This window comes from Macaca mulatta, chromosome 14, assembly GCF_049350105.2.
Source record: "Macaca mulatta isolate MMU2019108-1 chromosome 14, T2T-MMU8v2.0, whole genome shotgun sequence".
NCBI lineage: Eukaryota > Metazoa > Chordata > Mammalia > Primates > Cercopithecidae > Macaca > Macaca mulatta.
The window spans coordinates 132,741,993-132,760,151 of NC_133419.1; the positions used below are offsets into that span (position 1 = coordinate 132,741,993).

At 39.4% G+C, this 18,159-nt stretch overlaps 1 protein-coding gene and 1 pseudogene across 5 annotated transcripts in view; one reads left to right on the plus strand and one right to left on the minus strand.

The window, feature by feature from the left end:
• OPCML (opioid binding protein/cell adhesion molecule like) overlaps positions 1-18,159 on the minus strand; it is a 1,159,533-nt gene that overhangs the window by 104,181 nt on the left and 1,037,193 nt on the right. For all 5 annotated transcript variants that reach the window (XM_077964711.1, XM_077964710.1, XM_077964712.1 and 2 more), the window contains one exon: positions 12,707-12,832. In XM_077964711.1, coding sequence (XP_077820837.1) covers positions 12,707-12,832 — 126 coding nt within the window. The remainder of the gene's footprint in view (positions 1-12,706; positions 12,833-18,159) is intronic.
• LOC114672496 (U6 spliceosomal RNA) lies at positions 9,448-9,529 on the plus strand (annotated as a pseudogene).

Here is an 18,159-nt window from a genome sequence, read left to right on the forward strand (position 1 = left end):
TATTAGGTGCATATATATTTAGGATAGTTAGCTCTTCCTGATGAATTGATCCCTTTACCATTATGTAATGGCCTTCTTTGTCTCTTTTGATCTTTGATGGTTTAAAGTCTGATTTATCAGAGACTATGGTTGCAACCCCTGCTTTTTTTTTGTTCTCCATTTGCTTGGTAGATCTTCCTCCATCCCTTTATTTTGAGCCTATGTGTGTCTCTGCATGTGAGATGGGTCTCCTGAATACAGCAAACTGATGGGTCTTGACTCTTTATCCAATGTGCCAGTCTGTGTCTTTTAATTGGACCATTTAGTCCATTTACGTTTAAGGTTAATATTGTTATGTGTGAACTTGATCCTGTCATTATGATATTAGCTGGTTATTTTGTTCGCTAGCTGATGCAGTTTCTTCCTAGCATCTATGGACTTTACATTTTGACATGTTTTTGCAATGGCTGGTACCTGTTGTTCCTCTCCAGGTTTAGTGCTTCCTTCAGGAGCTCTTGTAGGGCAGGCCTGGTGGTGACAAAATCTCTAAGCATTTGCTTGTCTGTAAAGGATTTTATTTCTCCTTCACTTATGAAACTTAGTTTGGCTGGTTATGAAATTCTAGGTTGAAAATTATTTTCTTTAAGAATGTTGAATATTGGCCCCCACTCTCTTCTGGCTTGGAGAGTTTCTGCCAAGAGATCTGCTGTTAGTCTGATGGGCTTCCCTTTATGTGTAACCTGACTTTTCTCTCTGGCTGCCCTTAACATTTTTTCCTTCATTTCAACTTTGGTGAATCTGACAATTATGTGTCTTGGAGTTGCTCTTCTCGAGGAGTATCTTTGTGGTGTTCTCTGTATTTCCCGAATTTGAATGTTGGCCTGCCTTACTAAGTTGGGGAAGTTCTCCTGGATGATATCCTGCAGAGTGTTTTCCAACTTGGTTCCATTTTCCCCCTCACTTTCAGGCACACCAATCAGACGTAGATTTGGTCTTTTCACATAATTCCATATTTCTTGGAGGCTTTGTTCATTTCTTTTTACTCTTTTTTCTCTACACTTCTCTTCTCGCTTCATTTCATTCATTTGATCTTCAATTGCTGATACTCTTTCTTCCAGTTGATCGAGTCGGTTACTGAAGCTTGTGCATTTGTCACATAGTTCTCGTGTTATGGTTTTCACCTCTATCAGTTCTTTTAAGGACTTCTCTACCTTGGTTATTCTAGTTAACCATTTGTCAAAACTTTTTTCAAGGTTTTTAGTTTCTTTGCACTGGTTACATAGTTCCTCCTTTAGCTCTGAGAAGTTTGAGCGACTGAAGCCTTCTTCTCTCGACTCGTCAAAGTCATTCTACATCCAGCTTTGTTCCATTGCTGGCGATGAGCTGCTTTCCTTTGGAGGGAGAGATGTGCTCTGATTTTTTGAATTTCCAGCTTTTCTGCACTGCTGTTTTCCCATCTTTGTGGTTTTATCTGCCTTTAGTCTTTGATGATGGTGATGTACTGATGGGGTTTTGGTGTGGGTGTCCTTTCTGTTTGTTAGTTTTCCTTCTAACAGTCAGGACCCTCAGCCATAAGTCTCTTGGAGTTTGCCTGAAGTCTACTCCAGACGCTGTTGGCCTGGGTATCAGCAGCAGAGGCTGCAGAAGATAGAATATTGCTGAACAGCGAGTGTTGCTGTCTGATTCTTGCTCTGGAAGCTTCGTCTCAGGGGTGTACCTTGCCATGTGAGGTGTGAGGTGTCAGTCTGCACCTAGTGGGGGATGTCTCCCAGTTAGGCTACTCAGGGGTCAGGGACCCACTTAAGCAGGCAGTCTGTCCATTCTGAGATCTCAACCTCCATGCTGGGAGATCCACTGCTCTCTTCAAAGTTGTCAGACAGGGGCATTTACCTCTGCCGAGGTTTCTGCTGCTTTTTGTTTAGCTATGTCCTGTCCCCAGAGGAGGAGCCTACAGAGGCAGGCAGGCCTCCTTGAGCTGTGGTGGGCTCCACCCATTTCGAGCTTCCCAGTGGCTTTGTTTACCTACTTAAGCCTCAGCAATGGTGGGCACCCCTCCCCCAGCCTCATTGCCTCCTTGCTGTTAGTTCTCAGACTGCTGTGCTAGCAATGAGGGAGGCTCTGTGGGTGTGGGACCCTCTGGGCCAGGTGTGGGATATAATCTCCTGGTGTGTCATTTGCTAAGACCCTTGGTAAAGCGCAGTATTAGGGTGGGAGTTACCCGATTTTCCAGGTGTTGTGTGTCTCAATTTCCTTTGGCTAGGAAAAGGAATTCCCTTCTCCCTTGTGCTTCCCAGGTGAGGTGATGCCTCACCCTGCTTCAGCTCTCACTGGTCAGGCTGCATCCATGGACCAGCGCCAACTGTCCAACATGCCCCAGTGAGATGAACCCAGTACCTCAGTTGAAAATGCAGAAATCGCCCATCTTCTGTGTTGCTCATGCTGGGAGCTGGAGGCTGGAGCTGTTCCTATTGGGCCATCTTGGGTGTGCCCTCAACATGGCTTTCCAATAGATGGTAGGTAGCATTTCCAGTTCCAATTTTACATTTGAGTTAGTTGGGTTTTTCACTTAATATGATATAAGTAATATCCATTCTCATATTTATTCTCTAAAATGCCCAGTGAAGGAGCTAAGCATCATTTCCATACAAGCCTAATTTCCAGCTGTCCCATTTCTGACATGCATAGTTTCTCAATTCAGTGTGAGGAGTATTAAGTAGAAAGTATGGTCACCTATCAAGAACCACAGCTTAAAGACATCATAATTGTTTGTTGTAAGATGTGTTATTTCATCTGGGACTTTAGAAAGAAAACCCTAGGGAACTACTACTTATTTCTTAGTGAGGGTTTTCCACCTTGGGGAGGGAAGGTGGAGGTCATTGTGAAGTATTATGAATCTATATTTCTGAGTCTTCCAGGGTTAGGTTAGCACTCTGGAGTCTGGGTCAGAGCCATCAGCTTCACAGTGATGCTTGCTGAAGGCATCCCTCTGCTAGGATAGCTTGCTCTGCCCTCCTCCTGCTTGCACAAAAGAACTTCAGCCTCCCAAGGAAGAGATTCTCAGGAATTTATGACTCAATCAACTCACCCAAAAGGAGCATAAATGGGATTAGTTTTAATATTGTTAAGTTGCAAAAATACAGGCATATGTGCATGCCAAAGCGAAAATGTACGCAAGCAAAGGGGGAAAACATATGGGTACCCATATGGCGAAAAGCGCATTGCTAGACCTTCACACACTTCTCATTTACAACAAGAACCAAAGTTAGTGAACATAAATTTGCTTTGCAAAAATGTGAGAGGAACAGCTTGTTTGCCCATAACTGTTCCACTGAGCAAGATATGTATAACCTTGATTTCTCATCTCAGACACCTCTTTCTCACACTCTAGGGATTAATTAGGCTCTAAACACGACTTCAGATTAGAAACAAGGCTCCTATCTGCCTTGGAGAGAGACAAAGAAGTAGTAGCACGACTGGATGATGCAGCAGGTCAACTAATAGGCAATTCCTATTAGTGGCTGGAACTGTTACCTGGGATGGCTTAGAAGAGAAATGAGGTTGGTAGGTCTCAGCAGGTTTATTTTAATTGAAGCAGACGAACAACAGGGACCTACAGCAGACAATGGCATGAATGTGGTTTTGATTTGGAGGCTCTGCTTTTGTTAGAACAGTACTGGGTGGAAGCTAGAAAGCAACTAGACATAGGAAGGTAGGTGTGGACATAGGAAAGGCAAGGCAAGAGTATGGGTGATGCTCAAAGCTAGTGAGCACCCTTGGGTGCCCCAGGTAACAAGCAGAATTTGATTCAAAGTATCATTTTACATTATACCTGTTCCAACCTCAAGCTATGGAAGCCATCCTTGTATAATATAAAGAGCTCCAGACTTGAAAATCAGGAACTAGGTTCTTTTCATAAAGCTACCATTTTAGTTAGCTGTGACTCATTTGTCATTACTTAACCTTTCCATCTGTTTCCCTCCCTGTGAAATAGACAAACTATTCTTTCTCTGACCTATTTTAGGGAACTGCTATAAACTCACTTGAGATGATTCATGTGAAAATATTTTAGAAACAACAAATTCTTATATAAGCGTATATAGGAATAGGTTGTTAGTGGAATACTAGAGACTCATTTTCCTTGTATTTCTATTTTTTATTGTTTCATTTGAAATAATTGTCGATTCACAGGAAGTTACAAAATGGTAGAGATAGGTACCCAGCACTATCACCCCGCTCCCCCAATGGTGGCATCTTATGTAACTAAATATATGTGTGTGTGTGTATGCATACAGTATTATATATACAGTTTTATTTATAAAGTTGTATGTGACACATTTTCTTTATCCAGTCTATCATTGATGGGCATTTGAGTTGGTTCCAAGTCTTTGCTATTGTAAATAGTGCTGCAATAAACATACATGTGGATGTGTCTTTATAGTAGAATGATTTATAATCCTTTGGGTATATAACAAATACCATTATCCAGTAATGAGATTGCTGGGTCAAATGGTATGCCTGGTTCTAGATCCTTGAGGAATCGCCATAGTCGTCAACAATGGTTGAACTAATGTACACTCCCACCAACAGTGTAAAAGCGTTCCTATTTCTCCACAACCATTCATTGTTTCCTGAATTTTTAATAATTGCCATTCTGACTGGCATGAGATGGTATCTCATTGTGGTTTTGATTTGCATTTCTCTAATGATCTGTCATGATGAGCTTTTTTTCATGTTTGTTGGCCACATAAATGTCTTCTTTTCAGAAGTGTCTGTTCATATCCTTTGCCCACTTTTTGATAGGACTGTTTGTTTTTTATCTTGTAAATTTGTTTAAGTTCCTTGTAGATTCTGGATATTTGATCGTTGTCAGATGGGTAGATTGCAAATATTTTCTCCCATTCTGTAGGTTGCCTGTTCACCCTGATGCTGGTTTATTTTGCTGTGTAGAAGCTCTTTAGTTTAATTAGATCTCATTTGTCAATTTTGGCTTTTGTTGCAATTGCTTTTGGTGTTTTAGTACACCATGGAATACCATGCAGCCATAAGAAAGAATGAGATCATGTCCTTTGCCAGGACATGGACGAAGCTGGAAGCCATCATTCTCAGCAAACTAACACAGGAACAGAAAACCAAACACCGCATGTTCTCTGGACACAGGGAGGAGAACAACACACACTGGGGCCTGTCAGGGTGTGGCGGGGAAGGGGAGGGAGAGCATTAGGGCAAATACCTAATGCATGCTGGGCTTAAAACCTAGATGATGGGTTGACAGCTGCAGCAAACCACCGTGGCACTTGTATACCTGTGTAACAAACCTGCATATCCTGCACATGTATTCAAGAACTTAGAGTAAAATTAAAAATAAAATTAAAAATAAATAAAGTTATGAATAATTGCACTGTGGAGTTTACTTGCATTTCACTAGTTTTTGCATGTACTTATTTTTATGTCTTTGTGTATAGTTCGACAACATTCAGTCACACATACTGAGTCATATAGGTACCATAACAATCAAGATACAGTATAGCTCCATCAACCTAAGGCAACTCCCTTCTGCTTCCCTTTCCTTTTGCTACTCTCACCACTGGCAACTGCTGGCCTCTTGTGCATATTTACAATTTTGACAACTCAAGAATGTTATAAAAGTGGAATCATACAATATGCAAACATTTGAGACCAACTCTTTTTATTCATCACAATGTCTTTCAGGTCCATCCAAGTTGTCAAATGGAACAATAGTTCATTCCTTTGTTTTGCTGTGTAGTATTTCATGGTGCGATTATACCACAGTTTAACCATATACCCAATGAAGGACATTTGGCTTTTTTGCCTATCACAAATAAAACTGCTGTATCATTCCCAATCTACACTCAGGCCAAATAAATGAATCAAAGACCTCAGAACTGTCAAGGAATAAGAGACAAAGACAAGAGGTAATAAAATAGTAAAAATTATCACTTTTCTCTCAAGGCTGCTCGCACATTCAATGAGTTAAAACACAAAAAACGCACAAAACGGGGCTAGGCATACAGTATGCACTCATCATAATACCATCATAACCAGCACCCAGGCTAATCTGTATGCTACATGGATTCAAAGAATGCATTCAAATGCAAATATGGCACAACTACAGTTTAGAAATAACTGTTGAGTTAGTGTTCAACACTATTACCTGCTTTCCATTCATTTTCTCTTTTGATACCCAAAATAAACTGATAAAGTTGTTCCCATTTTGCAGTAAAGGGTTTTGAGGATCAGTGAGATAAATCAACATTTGTTAAGTCACTCCGTGTGTTAACAACTCAGCCCAGGTCTTATGCTAAACATGGGTGTTAGCCCATGTTCTGCCAATGGGCTACCACCACCATCCAACAGCCTATCCAATGGGCTAACACCACCATCCAACAGCCTATCCAATACCTATACTCAAGTGTGGGTCAATGCATCTTTTATTTGGAGTGCTAAGAACTTGGTGAGTTCTTCTAAGACTTTCTCTTTAGGAATTTCTAGCATGAAAAATGAACGCTGTAGCAGAAACAGTCGTGAATCAGTACTTTTTTTTTTTTTTTTAGACAGAGTTTTGCTCTTGTCACCCAGGTTGCAGTGCAATGGCCCGATCTCAGCTGACTGCAATTTCCGCCTCCTGGGTTCAAGAGATTCTCCTGCCTCAGCCTTCTGAGTAGTTGGAACTACAGGCATGAGTCACCACACCTGGCTAATTTTTTGTATTTTTTTGTAGAGACGGGGTTTCACCCTGTTTGCCAAGGTGGTCTTGAACTCCTGACCTCAGGTGATCTGTCCACCTCAGCCTCCCAAAGTGCTGTGATTAAAGGCATGAGCCACAGAGCCCGGCTGATTGGTATATTTCTAACCTGAACATCTACCAGAGTGACTAGAAGACAAAACTGCCCAACCAGGTGATAACCACGGGTGGTGATTTTGCTAGCATTAGCTCTTTACTTCCATGGAATTCTCTCATTTAGCAACCTCAGATATCTAGAACACAGCCAAACATTATTTCCCCCAGACAGAAGTCATCAGTGCCATTGATCACATTCCTAAAAGCTAATGCCTTTCACTCAAAGAAGGCCCTTTCCCACCACTACATCTTATTTAGGACTAATCAACTTAGTTGTATAGATTCTTGCTCAAGACAAATTAGAAGCAGATCATCAGAAGAAACGTGGCTGCTAAAAGACAGGTGCACTGACTTTAGGAAGAACTGACAAGTCTGATTGAAAGGAAGAAAGAAATACTACAAGAACTATTTTTAAAAGACACAAGATTTTAAACAGTATTGATGGTATTTAAGGGTCATATTCCTAGTCATCGCAGTCCCCAAATGCCAAGATACAAACAATCTATATGTATAATCTTGATGTTACAATGTAAAGATGAGGCTAAATGGCATTCACTAGACAAAAATAAACAGAATAGAACATAATTCATGCTTTAAATGTTTTCAGTGGAAATTACTTGAGTAAATGCATAAAAGAGTCAGCTTTCGTTACCTGGAAAATTCACTTCTATGAAATAACTTGCTCCCTGAGATATTACTGTATCTGAGTAGACTGTATGAGCAGCTCACTCACGGGTGATGTGTTGTCATCTTAAAATCTCAGGGGAGGAGAGACAGGAAGGAAGACTTTGTTATTTTTTCCCAAACATCTGACCTTTCCAAATATGTCATGGCAGCGGAGCCTGGTGTGCGAGGCATCGCAGTGGATTCCTATGGCATTGCAAGAGGGGATGACTACCCTCCTTAGAACACAACAGGCTCTAGGGTCTTCTGCCACGCCCATCCCTGCAACTTTTTCACATTACTCATGTGCCTAGAAGAGCCTGCCAGTGATGGTGGCCCAGCTTCCCTTCTCTTGTCCTTCAGGAATGGGAAAGGAAATAATTCTTGAAGCCCAGCTGATTCACAATGTATTCCAATCCACTTTGCTTGCTTGTTTGGGGACCTGACTTTTTCCTTCGGAAAATTTTTTGAGGCAGCAGCCTGTGTTATATAGAATAATAATTCCATCATTATTCTACTTCCTGGGCCATGGGTGACTAAGTACAGATTTCCATATACGTAAAGGCTGCTACACAAGTGCCATACCCTCTAGCAGATCTATATAAATATTTTTAGTAAGCCATTGCCTGCTATTGAAAAAATTAAGTATAGATTTTTATATATAAAGATTAAGAATGAATACACAGTCAAAAGCTCAGCAGTTTGCACAGAAACAGCAACCCCCAAAGGGACGTTTGCATAGTGCTTTTCGTTATGTTCACAACATTTATTCATGATCCTGGTAACATCCAGCTTTCCTCAAAAGTGAGGCACGTGTCCTCGAAAAAGCCCGGGTTCTGGAAATCTGGTACACTTTCAGTACTGCCAAGGAGACGAGAGGTCAACAGGGCTCCCGCAGCTTACTCAGTCTAGAGAGCAGAAAAGCTGGGAAGTCTTCAGATCCACCTTTGGAAACTTGGGGATGTTTCAAAACTTTTACCCTACTTTGGTAAGAAGGATATGTCTTTGGTTTGTTTGTTTTTGTGAAACAAATATACCTGAAAAGAAAAATTACTTCAAAGGGGCTCCCCAGAAACGTCAATGATGGGAGTATTTATACCACCAACATGGGCAAAGGCTACCCAGGCTCCTCTCACTCCCTTGCCTCCTCCCACTCCAATCACTTTAATCACTTACCAGTGCAGTTTCACTACCTGAAACCTTCACTCTCCAACCATTATCATCTTAGGTAGAGATTGCATTTCTGTATTTTGAGCTGTATTTTTTCCTTCATTATATCTGTCTACTTTTTATATTTCAGAGATTCCTCATAGTTTCAGATCCATCAAAGCTTATTATTATTTTTCTCATGCGATAATGGATTTATTTATTCATTTATTTTTACCTCTTTTCTACAATTGGAAGGGGTCGACAGCATGTACTCATATTGCCATCTTAAACTGTAAGTGTGATTGTTACTGTTTTTAATTTTTAATAATCTGCTTATTAAAATATTTTTCTTAAATGAAGGCTGATTTACTCATCCCTGTTTATAGATCCCCAAATTTAAATCATATATTTCAAATATTGCATTAGCTAACTCCTCCACCATAATCCTACTGGAATTTCAAAGAAAATATCATTGCAACCTTTATTTCTTATTCTTCCATGCTGAATCAATCAACAAATTTTTCTAAAAAATGCTGTTTGATGTTCAAGTTTTATTGAATGTACTTCTAATCTTTTAAAACAACTCCCTAATTGCAAGTCAGAAGGAGCATCCTTCTAAAAATAAATATTGGTAGCCACCCTGCAGATGCAAATTTTAAACTTACAAACACTTCATATTCCAGAGCTTTTCTTTCTTTTTATTATACTGTAAGTTCTGGGGAACATGTGCAGAACGTGTGGTTTTGTTACATAGATATACACGTGCTATGGTGGTGTGTTACACCCATCAACCCGTCACCTACATTAGGTATAAAATTGAAATGCTACAGAGAAGATTAGCATGGCCCCTGTGCTTTTCAAACTGGGAAACCATTTTTTGGAGTTCAAATGCTTAAATATCATTGAGAGAGGGAAGGGGAAAGACAACAGTGAAAATGAAAGACAGCAAAGTTAAGGCCAAGCCTATGAGAAAACAAAGGCAACTTCAAAGTAGAGCACAGCCTGGGAGATTTAAAGAAGAGAGGGATCACTTAAATTTAGGATTTTCCAGTGAGGCTAAATTGCAGCTATTACATTCTATAAAAGATTGGGAATATGAATGAATCCCCCTTATTTTAAAAGGGAAATCTTACCAGTGTACCATTATAAAGAATTGCTTCAGAACATTTACATAAAGTCAAAATGCCTTTTAAATGATTTCCAAGCTTAGAGAACTGTGTGTTTAGGATCAAATAACTACATTCTGGGATTTCAAGCATTTATAAAGACATTTGATTTTACCAAATATATAAAAGTTGATCTGATGGTTAGACACAGTTTTGTATATAATATAAATCCAAAATTATCTCTAACTTTAGGCAAAATTATCATGGAACCCATCTCTTTGGGAACATTATTGCTGTGTTTATATTAAGTTTGAGTTTTGTGATATCCCTTTACATATACTTTAATAGTGTCAATAATTTTACTTTATGATATAGAGACATTCTAGGTTTTAATAGGCAAGGTCTTTATACCAAGAATATTAGGCTCATTTATTAGCATTATCTTTCCCTATAACAAGGCAGGAGCAAAAATATGTGTTCTCAGTCCACAAAGAGAAAAGCAGCAAAAGCTTGAATGATATTCCTAGCAGAAGATCCAGTCTCTTATTTGATAAGTGCAATGACATAATTAATGTTTCAAATTAGGAAAAATATTCAGATCATTATTGTCTACATTTCTGTATATTTATATTTCAAATTTAATTGAAATCTAATTACCAACAATAAAATACACTTTTTTTTTTACAGTTTTATTAGTTTTGACTAATTTTGACGCCAACATAACCTTCAAGATACAGAACTTTTCCAACATCCCCCAAAATCTCTTATGGCCCTTTGCAGTCACTTCTCCCCAAATCCCTACCCTAAGTAACCACTGACTTGACTTCTGCCATTCCAGATTAGTTTTGCCTATTACAGGATTTCATGCAAACAAATTCATACAGCATGTGTTTTTTAATTTTTAGCTTATCTTCCTCAGCACGCCATTTTTGAGATACATCCATTTTGTTATGTGCATCAGTGGTTTGTTCCTTTTAATTGCGGAGTAGCAATCTGTTGTTAGAATATTCCACAATTAATCTATTCATCTGTCAATGGTTATTTGGGTTATTCATAGTTTACAGCTATTATTAATGAAACTGCTAAAAACATTTGTGTACAATATACATTTGTGAGCATATGCTTTCATTTATCTTGAATAAATGCCTAGGAGTGGGATTGCTGGTGCGTATGCTAAGTGTATGTTTAACTTTATAACAAAATGTGAAATTGTTTCCCATTGTGCTTATATGTTTTTACAGTTGCAGAGTTAATATATAAAGCTTCAGCTGATCCACATCCTCACCAACACTCGATATTATCAGCCTTTTTAATTTTAGTCTTCCTAGGGATTATGCAATGGTATCTCATTTTGGTTTAATTTTTATTTATACGATTAAGATGTTAGTCATATTTTTGTGTACTTATTTGCCATTTACATACTATATCTTCTTTTGGAATTGTCCAAATTTTTTGTTCACCTTGAGGTGGAGTGTCAGAATTGTGTTGGAAGAATTCTTCATATACACTAGATGTAAATTTTTTGTCAAATATATGCACAGTAAATGTTTTTATCCAGTCTGTGACTCCACTGAAGGTTTTTAATTTTGATGAAGGCTGTGATGAGTTAAGTTACAACCCTATAAAAATGATACCTTGAATTCCTAACCCCTGATACCTCAGAATGTGACCTTATTTAGAAATAGGGTCTTTATAGAGGTAATCAAGTTAAAATGAAGTTACTGGTGTGGACCCTGATATATGATGGCTTATATCCTTATTAAAAGGAACAACTTGGACACAGATGCATCTAAGAAGAAGGCCATAGGAAGATGAAGGGTAATAGATTTACAAGTCAAGCAATGCCAGTGACTACCAGCAAACCATCAGCATCTAGCGAAGGACGTGGAACGAATTCTCCCTCAAGCTCTTGAAAGGAACCAACCCTGCTGACGCCTTGACCTCAGACATCTGGCCTCCAGAAATGTGAGGAAATACATTTCTGTTATTTAAATCACACAATTTTGGGTATTTCGGTATTAACATGAATTTATTACTTTTGTTCTGTCATGGTTAGGGCTTTTCTTGTCCTGGCAAATCTTCGTCTTTCTCAATATTACTAAGATTTACTCTTACACCTTCTTGTAGATCCATATTACTTTTGAATGTTACGTAGGCATACTCCACACATTTTTCCTATTTACTTGGTTTCATGTTTGAATTTTTAATGCCTGAGGAAGCTCTTGTTTCTTGTATAATTCCTAGAATTAATCACAGCTTTTAGTAGCAGTGTAAATATTTCAAGTGGCTCTGTGCCCATCTCTTCAAGTTTGGCTTGGGGCAAGTTTTATTTCCAAAAGGACAAGCCCCACTGTCCTTCTGGTTCCCTTGCTATTAAGTTGGAAATGGTTTTAACCGATGTTTTCATACCAATTATTGACTGCTCAGCACAGTCATGCCCAAATGCACTTAACCATTTCCATCATCCTTCTTCCACTCAAGGTGACCTGTTTATGGACAGGTCAGACATGTGTGGCTCTGGATAAATGTCCTAAAAGTGCTGAAGCAAGGAGATCCTTTTTCTCCTGGACACACAATAACGCCAAACTTCTCCATGGCCACACTAATACCCTTGTGCTCTACTTCCAGGAAGAACAAACCACCAACTGACCCACCTCTACTTTCAGAAATTCACATCTTCATTGGAAGTTATTCTTATGTCCTTTGTTCTTCATAGTTTGGAAAACAGAAGCCATCTAAGGCCATAAAAATGACTGAGACCATAATTTAGCAAATTTCCTCTATGAACCCTTCTTTTGAAATGAAAAAGCCAGCAATTGGTGCATATTGCCTGCTTGATTTTATATGACTGGACTACAAAATGTTTTCTGGTTCCTGAAGCTCTGTTGTGCATAAGAGCCAAGACTTTAACATACTACCGCTGAAAACATCCTCCAGGTCAGCATCTTACCCTTGACTGACAGGTGTCTCCACGTCACAGTTGGCTCTGGTCTGCCAATAGCAAGACACAGCAGGGTCACACTGCTTCCCTCATTCACAGTGACGTCTGAGGAGATATTCATGATCTGAGGAGGAACTGTAAGGAAACAGGATAGAAGAAATACCTGAGAATAATTCTTTGCACTTAAAAGGAGGTGTTAGCCTACAAATTTTGTATAGCATGTTTTTATGATAAATATTGTTCACAATAATAAATTTCAAGTTGCTTGATTCGCCAAAGATAGGGCCATAAACGTTTGCCTTGTACTTATGGTAGAAGGAGCTCTATATTATACCTTGGCGATAGCAGGAGGCAGATGTGGGAACACTGGTGGGAAGCAGAGGACCTGAGAGAGGGTGTGACTGTTGATTAAAAGGCGAAATCAAAAATATTCACAAAGCCTTCCAAGAGCTCCTGTTTATCCCCATGTTTATTGTTTTTAGTGGAATCAGTGGCGTAAGCTGATAACCATGAGGGACCACTGTCCTCAGCCTCAAGCCTTCTCCAATATTGCACTCAAAATGCTGATAACGCTGAGTTAGTTACTATTTTCCGAGCATTGCAGACCCTTTTAAAATCTTTGACCTTGAACAGGTTGTTCCATCCTGGAATTATTTTGTTTCTCACTTATTTTAACCTGAAAATCCCTCACCATCCCTTAAAACACATCCTTTAAAACTCAGTGAAATTCTCTGACTCTCTTGATAGAGTTAGAAAATCCTGGATCCAACCAGCAATGCATGTGTGTCCTTACTACTACTGCAACCATGAGATTGTACTCCAAATTGTATTTTTTAAGTGGCATCATATCCTAGTGGTTAGGAGCAGGGTTCTGGATTCAGATAGACCAATGTTTCAATCAGCTTAATTCCTCACCTGCTACATGACCGTTAGCAAGGTGACCTGCCTTTGTCCCTTTGAGCTTTATTTTTCTCACTCGTGAAATGTGGATGATAGTAGTAGCTAAACTCACAACACAGTGAGTTGAGGTGAAATAACGGCTTAGCAGAGTGACTGATATAAAGTAAGCACTCAATAAATGTTAGCTCCTAAGATGACGATGACGACGATCATGATGATGTCAGGAAAAACATATCTCACAAACAACAGTTTTCCTCTCATGAGCCAGGACCATGCCCATGTACCCACAGCACTACAAATTTTAGCCTAAAATGACACCTGGTCTTACTCTCTCACCTCCAGGCCTTGATTCTCTTCAACTCAAAGGTCAGTATTGGAAAACGCCCAGATTCCTTCTCACCTCTTATTTATCACCACCACTGTCTTGGTTGTTTCTCACCAATTTTCACAGATAATTGCAGTAGCCTCCCACCGGGAACCTTCCACCTGGCCTCTTTCCATTTTGGGGTCCCACCAATCTATTCCCTACACATAGCCAGAGCAATCTTTCCAAGTAATCATGGAATCAAACTTCTCTCCTCCTTACTCATTTACCCCAGAATGGCCCACCACGTTTAACAAACAAACCCTTCTGCATGACCTGAGCTCTCTGGAGTCGAACCCCCAAACCCACCAACAAACCTCATCTCAGGCCCCGTTTCCTCTAACAAAGCACATGGCACACACTGGCCCCTTATCTTCTCCTGAATGTTTTAAAAGCATCAGCACTCCCATAACTTTTCTTTTCCTTGACTGTCTTTTTTTGATTCCCTACCAACAGATATGACTCATCTTTCAAAGGGTACCCTAACATCCCCTCTCCCCTGCCATTTGCCCTAACCTCTCCCCACATCCTGAAAACAGAAGCAGTCATCTCTTCTGCTGCGTTTTGTTTAGACCCGTCCCAGGGAGGCTTTGAACGTGCTCTATGTATGGCAGCTTATTGTCTTCCGACTGTCTCTGCACCTAGAGAATGAGGAGCTGGAGGGCAAGTGTGGAATCACACACATCTCTACTCCTCAGTGTAAATCACAGAGTCTGACAACGGTACATGCTTAATTTCTCTTTGAAAGAAAGATCCAAAACAGATTGAAAAGAAATCCCAAAACTAAGGGAGGTAAAGCTTTGAATGGAAGATTTTAGATACTCAAACCTTTCTTTCCAATTTTCTTTCAGATCCTCAAATAAAAGGAAGATAACACAGAGCGGAGGCTCCAAGCCTGCAGACATGCTGATGTATTTGTACTGCCAATTTAATTGTGAATTATTAATTACCAAACAGGTACAGGGCAGGTCAATTCCAAACAAACCTGAGCTGAGCTGATGGCAAAGGAGAATTATGGCAAATGCTGAATTCAGACGATTTTGCAGCTTGGAGTTTTATGCTGCTGAGACCTTACAGGTAAGTCTTTTCAAGGAGAAGCCATGAGTAACAAGTAGAACATTTGAGCTCTTAATCTACATTAGCAAATAAATAAAAATTGCCTATCTTATAAATCTGCCATATTTGGGATTATTTCTGCATTAGGATTTGGCCTGAAATTTCAGTGCACATATTTTACTCAAATACATGCTGGGGAAAAATAGCGTACATTTTAGCTACACTGCATTCTCTTGAGAAAAATGTTCTACCTGTTTTTTTTCTTTTTCCTATATTTTCTAGCTTGTTAAAAAATAGTTCTGGGCTTAGAAATGTCAATACTTTTTTCACTTCTGTAAAGCAACAACTCGAGTGCAACTTCCAAAATATTCTCAAAATAATGTCTGCTTCAGCTGGAACTGTTAGGCCATCTGAAGTTTTTTGTCTTAATTTTTTTTTCAGACCCTAAAGGCTCCCTAATAGTAAGTTACACACAGCTGGGGAAAGCACATTCATTGAATGGAGGCAGCTATGATGCCTCAGGATAGAACTCAGCACAGCCACCAACTCAGAACTGTTCTTTCCACAGACATCGTACCTCATCCGATAGTGTGAAGGATGCTGGATTAAGAGATATGTAAAACTCCATGGATGCTTAGCATGTCATCCTCATTGCTCAGGTGCTCAGTCTATGTTACCCATGAGGAAAGAGCTTCCTGAAGTAGGATCACAAAGGCTAACCGAGACGTTCCTACTAAGCCCAGGTAGTGTTGTGTGCCATCCTCTGTAGCTCCGTCATGTTCTCTGTCATTTTCTCCAAGGAGGAAAGATAAGTACAGTGTTAGGGTGTGGATCACTAACAGAAAAGGAAGTGCAGAGGATGAACTGGCAGAAAGGGAAGTTCTTTCTCTTCTTAATTACAATATCCTTAGAAACTAACATTAATAAGCAACTTTGTTGTTTTCAAATTCCTTGTTTATTGAGATAAACAAGCTCCTTACAAATGGTGAGATAAATCAAATAAATATTCTCACCATTAATATTGAAGAAACATGAGGAGATAAATTGATCAAAATTATAGGGTCAGTCAACAAGAGTTCCTCTCACTGTATTATGATTCCTCTTTGTTTATTGTTGACCAATTCCCCAAACAAAATTTCCATCCACAAGCCTTCACGTGTTTGTGTACTCTGCTTCAAATGTCTTCCCAGAGCATCTTCCCTCACAGCACCTGCCATGATGAACAAAAACATCCCATTCAAGTCAGCGCCCCCTGCACACTGCAGGCCACAACACGAGAGGCCTATTTTCACTGTCCTTGTTTCCCCAGGGCCATGCATGCTTCTTGCCAAGGAAGGTATTCAATACTTTTAATGTAAATTTAAATCTGAGTTGAATTCCGCAATATCACTACAACTCTACCCTTGTTTCCATGATGACTTTGTGAAGAAAGGAACACTTGGGGATAGCTTTTAAATGCTTCTCCATATTTTGGCAGGTGATCTTTGTTTAATTTTTAGATGAGTATCTGTAGCAAATGCATCTATACATATTGCTACTGCTTGCAAATATACATATAAACATAAAGAAATGAATAATAACCTTACCTGACATGCCCAAATTACTCAAAGGAAATGGTAGGACCCACAGAGTTTAACTAAAGGATAATAAATAGCACAGTGTGTCATCTGTGCAGACACTATTGAGCTTCCCCTACTGGTGCCGTAGGTATCTGCTTATCTTTTCACTGATGGTGGTGTTTTACAATAGGGCCTTTGCATAGATTGTGCAGAGGGTTAAATGCACAACTACGGTAACTTCAAAATGTGGTCATTTTGGATAGATGATAGATGGGTAATAGGTAGGCAGAAGAAAGATCAATATAGATAGAAATATAGAGAGACAGATGATATATTGACAGAAGTTGGATAAGTATGTGGGTAGACAGAAAAAGATAGATGATAGATAGATAGATAGATAGATAGATAGATAGATAGATAGATAGATAGATAAACAGATAAATGACAGATAGACGGAGATAGAAATTCCACAGTTATCTTTTAAATATGTTGCTTCTGCCTAAAACGTCCCACATGTGCCCCTTGATAAAGATGGAAGGCCTAAAACTTCTTAACAGGATTTACAAAACCATTTGTTTTGCAGTCTGTCCAAAACATAACTTCTAGGTCCTTCTCTAAAGCCTCTCTCCAGAGCTCCATCATCCTCTCAACTTTGTACCTTTATACACACAATTCCCTCTGCTTGGAAAACCCATTCCCACACCTGTGCCATCTGATCCACCCACTCTCCAGTTCTCAACTCACATTCAGAGCTTACTTGTGATGTCTGAGTCACCCTTTCTCTCCCCAAGACATTCTTGTCTATGCCTTTATCATACCATTTATCTTTGCAACTGAGCTATCACATGGACAGGATCTGTGATAGGTACCCTCGTATTCCTATTATACACACAATGACTGGCATGCAGTAACATCTTCTTTATCCCTGTAAACATAATGTATGAGTGCATGGGTTTCTAAATTCAGTATCTGATAATGTGTCAAGTGTTTCCCATCCAAGAGACTGACACTTGCTCTATCCTCTCCCTGAAATCCTCACCATCCTATTCTTCACGTGTGTAATTTATTTTCTGGGCTCAGTTTTAATGTTACTTCCTTGGAGAAGTCTTTGCTAAGGATCGCAGTCCCCTGTCCCCAATATCTAATTCAGGTCCTCTTGTTACAATCTCTCCTCAACCTTTACATTTTCTTGTATAATACATACATAGTTTTGGGCTTTTATATCCACGTATATGACTATTTGTTTAACATCTCTCTGGCCCACTAAACTATCTACTTTACAAACCACTACACTCCCTGTAAATAGAACTATGCCTGCCACACAATATTTAATAGATGCTTAATAAAAACTTGCTAAATAAATAATAAATAAATGACTACTCTGTATACTGTTTCATTCAAATGATTGTGTACTTGGGAGACAGAAGACTTGAGCTGGAAAAGGCTTTCCCAAAGATGAAACACGTCTTTCCGTAAAGTTAGTTGGGATTGAAATGTGTGATTTTGCACACATCAGCCCCACCCTGCATAAAGTTGATATGATGTGGTGGAAATGGCAGTGAGAGGCCAGGGAACATGCCTCT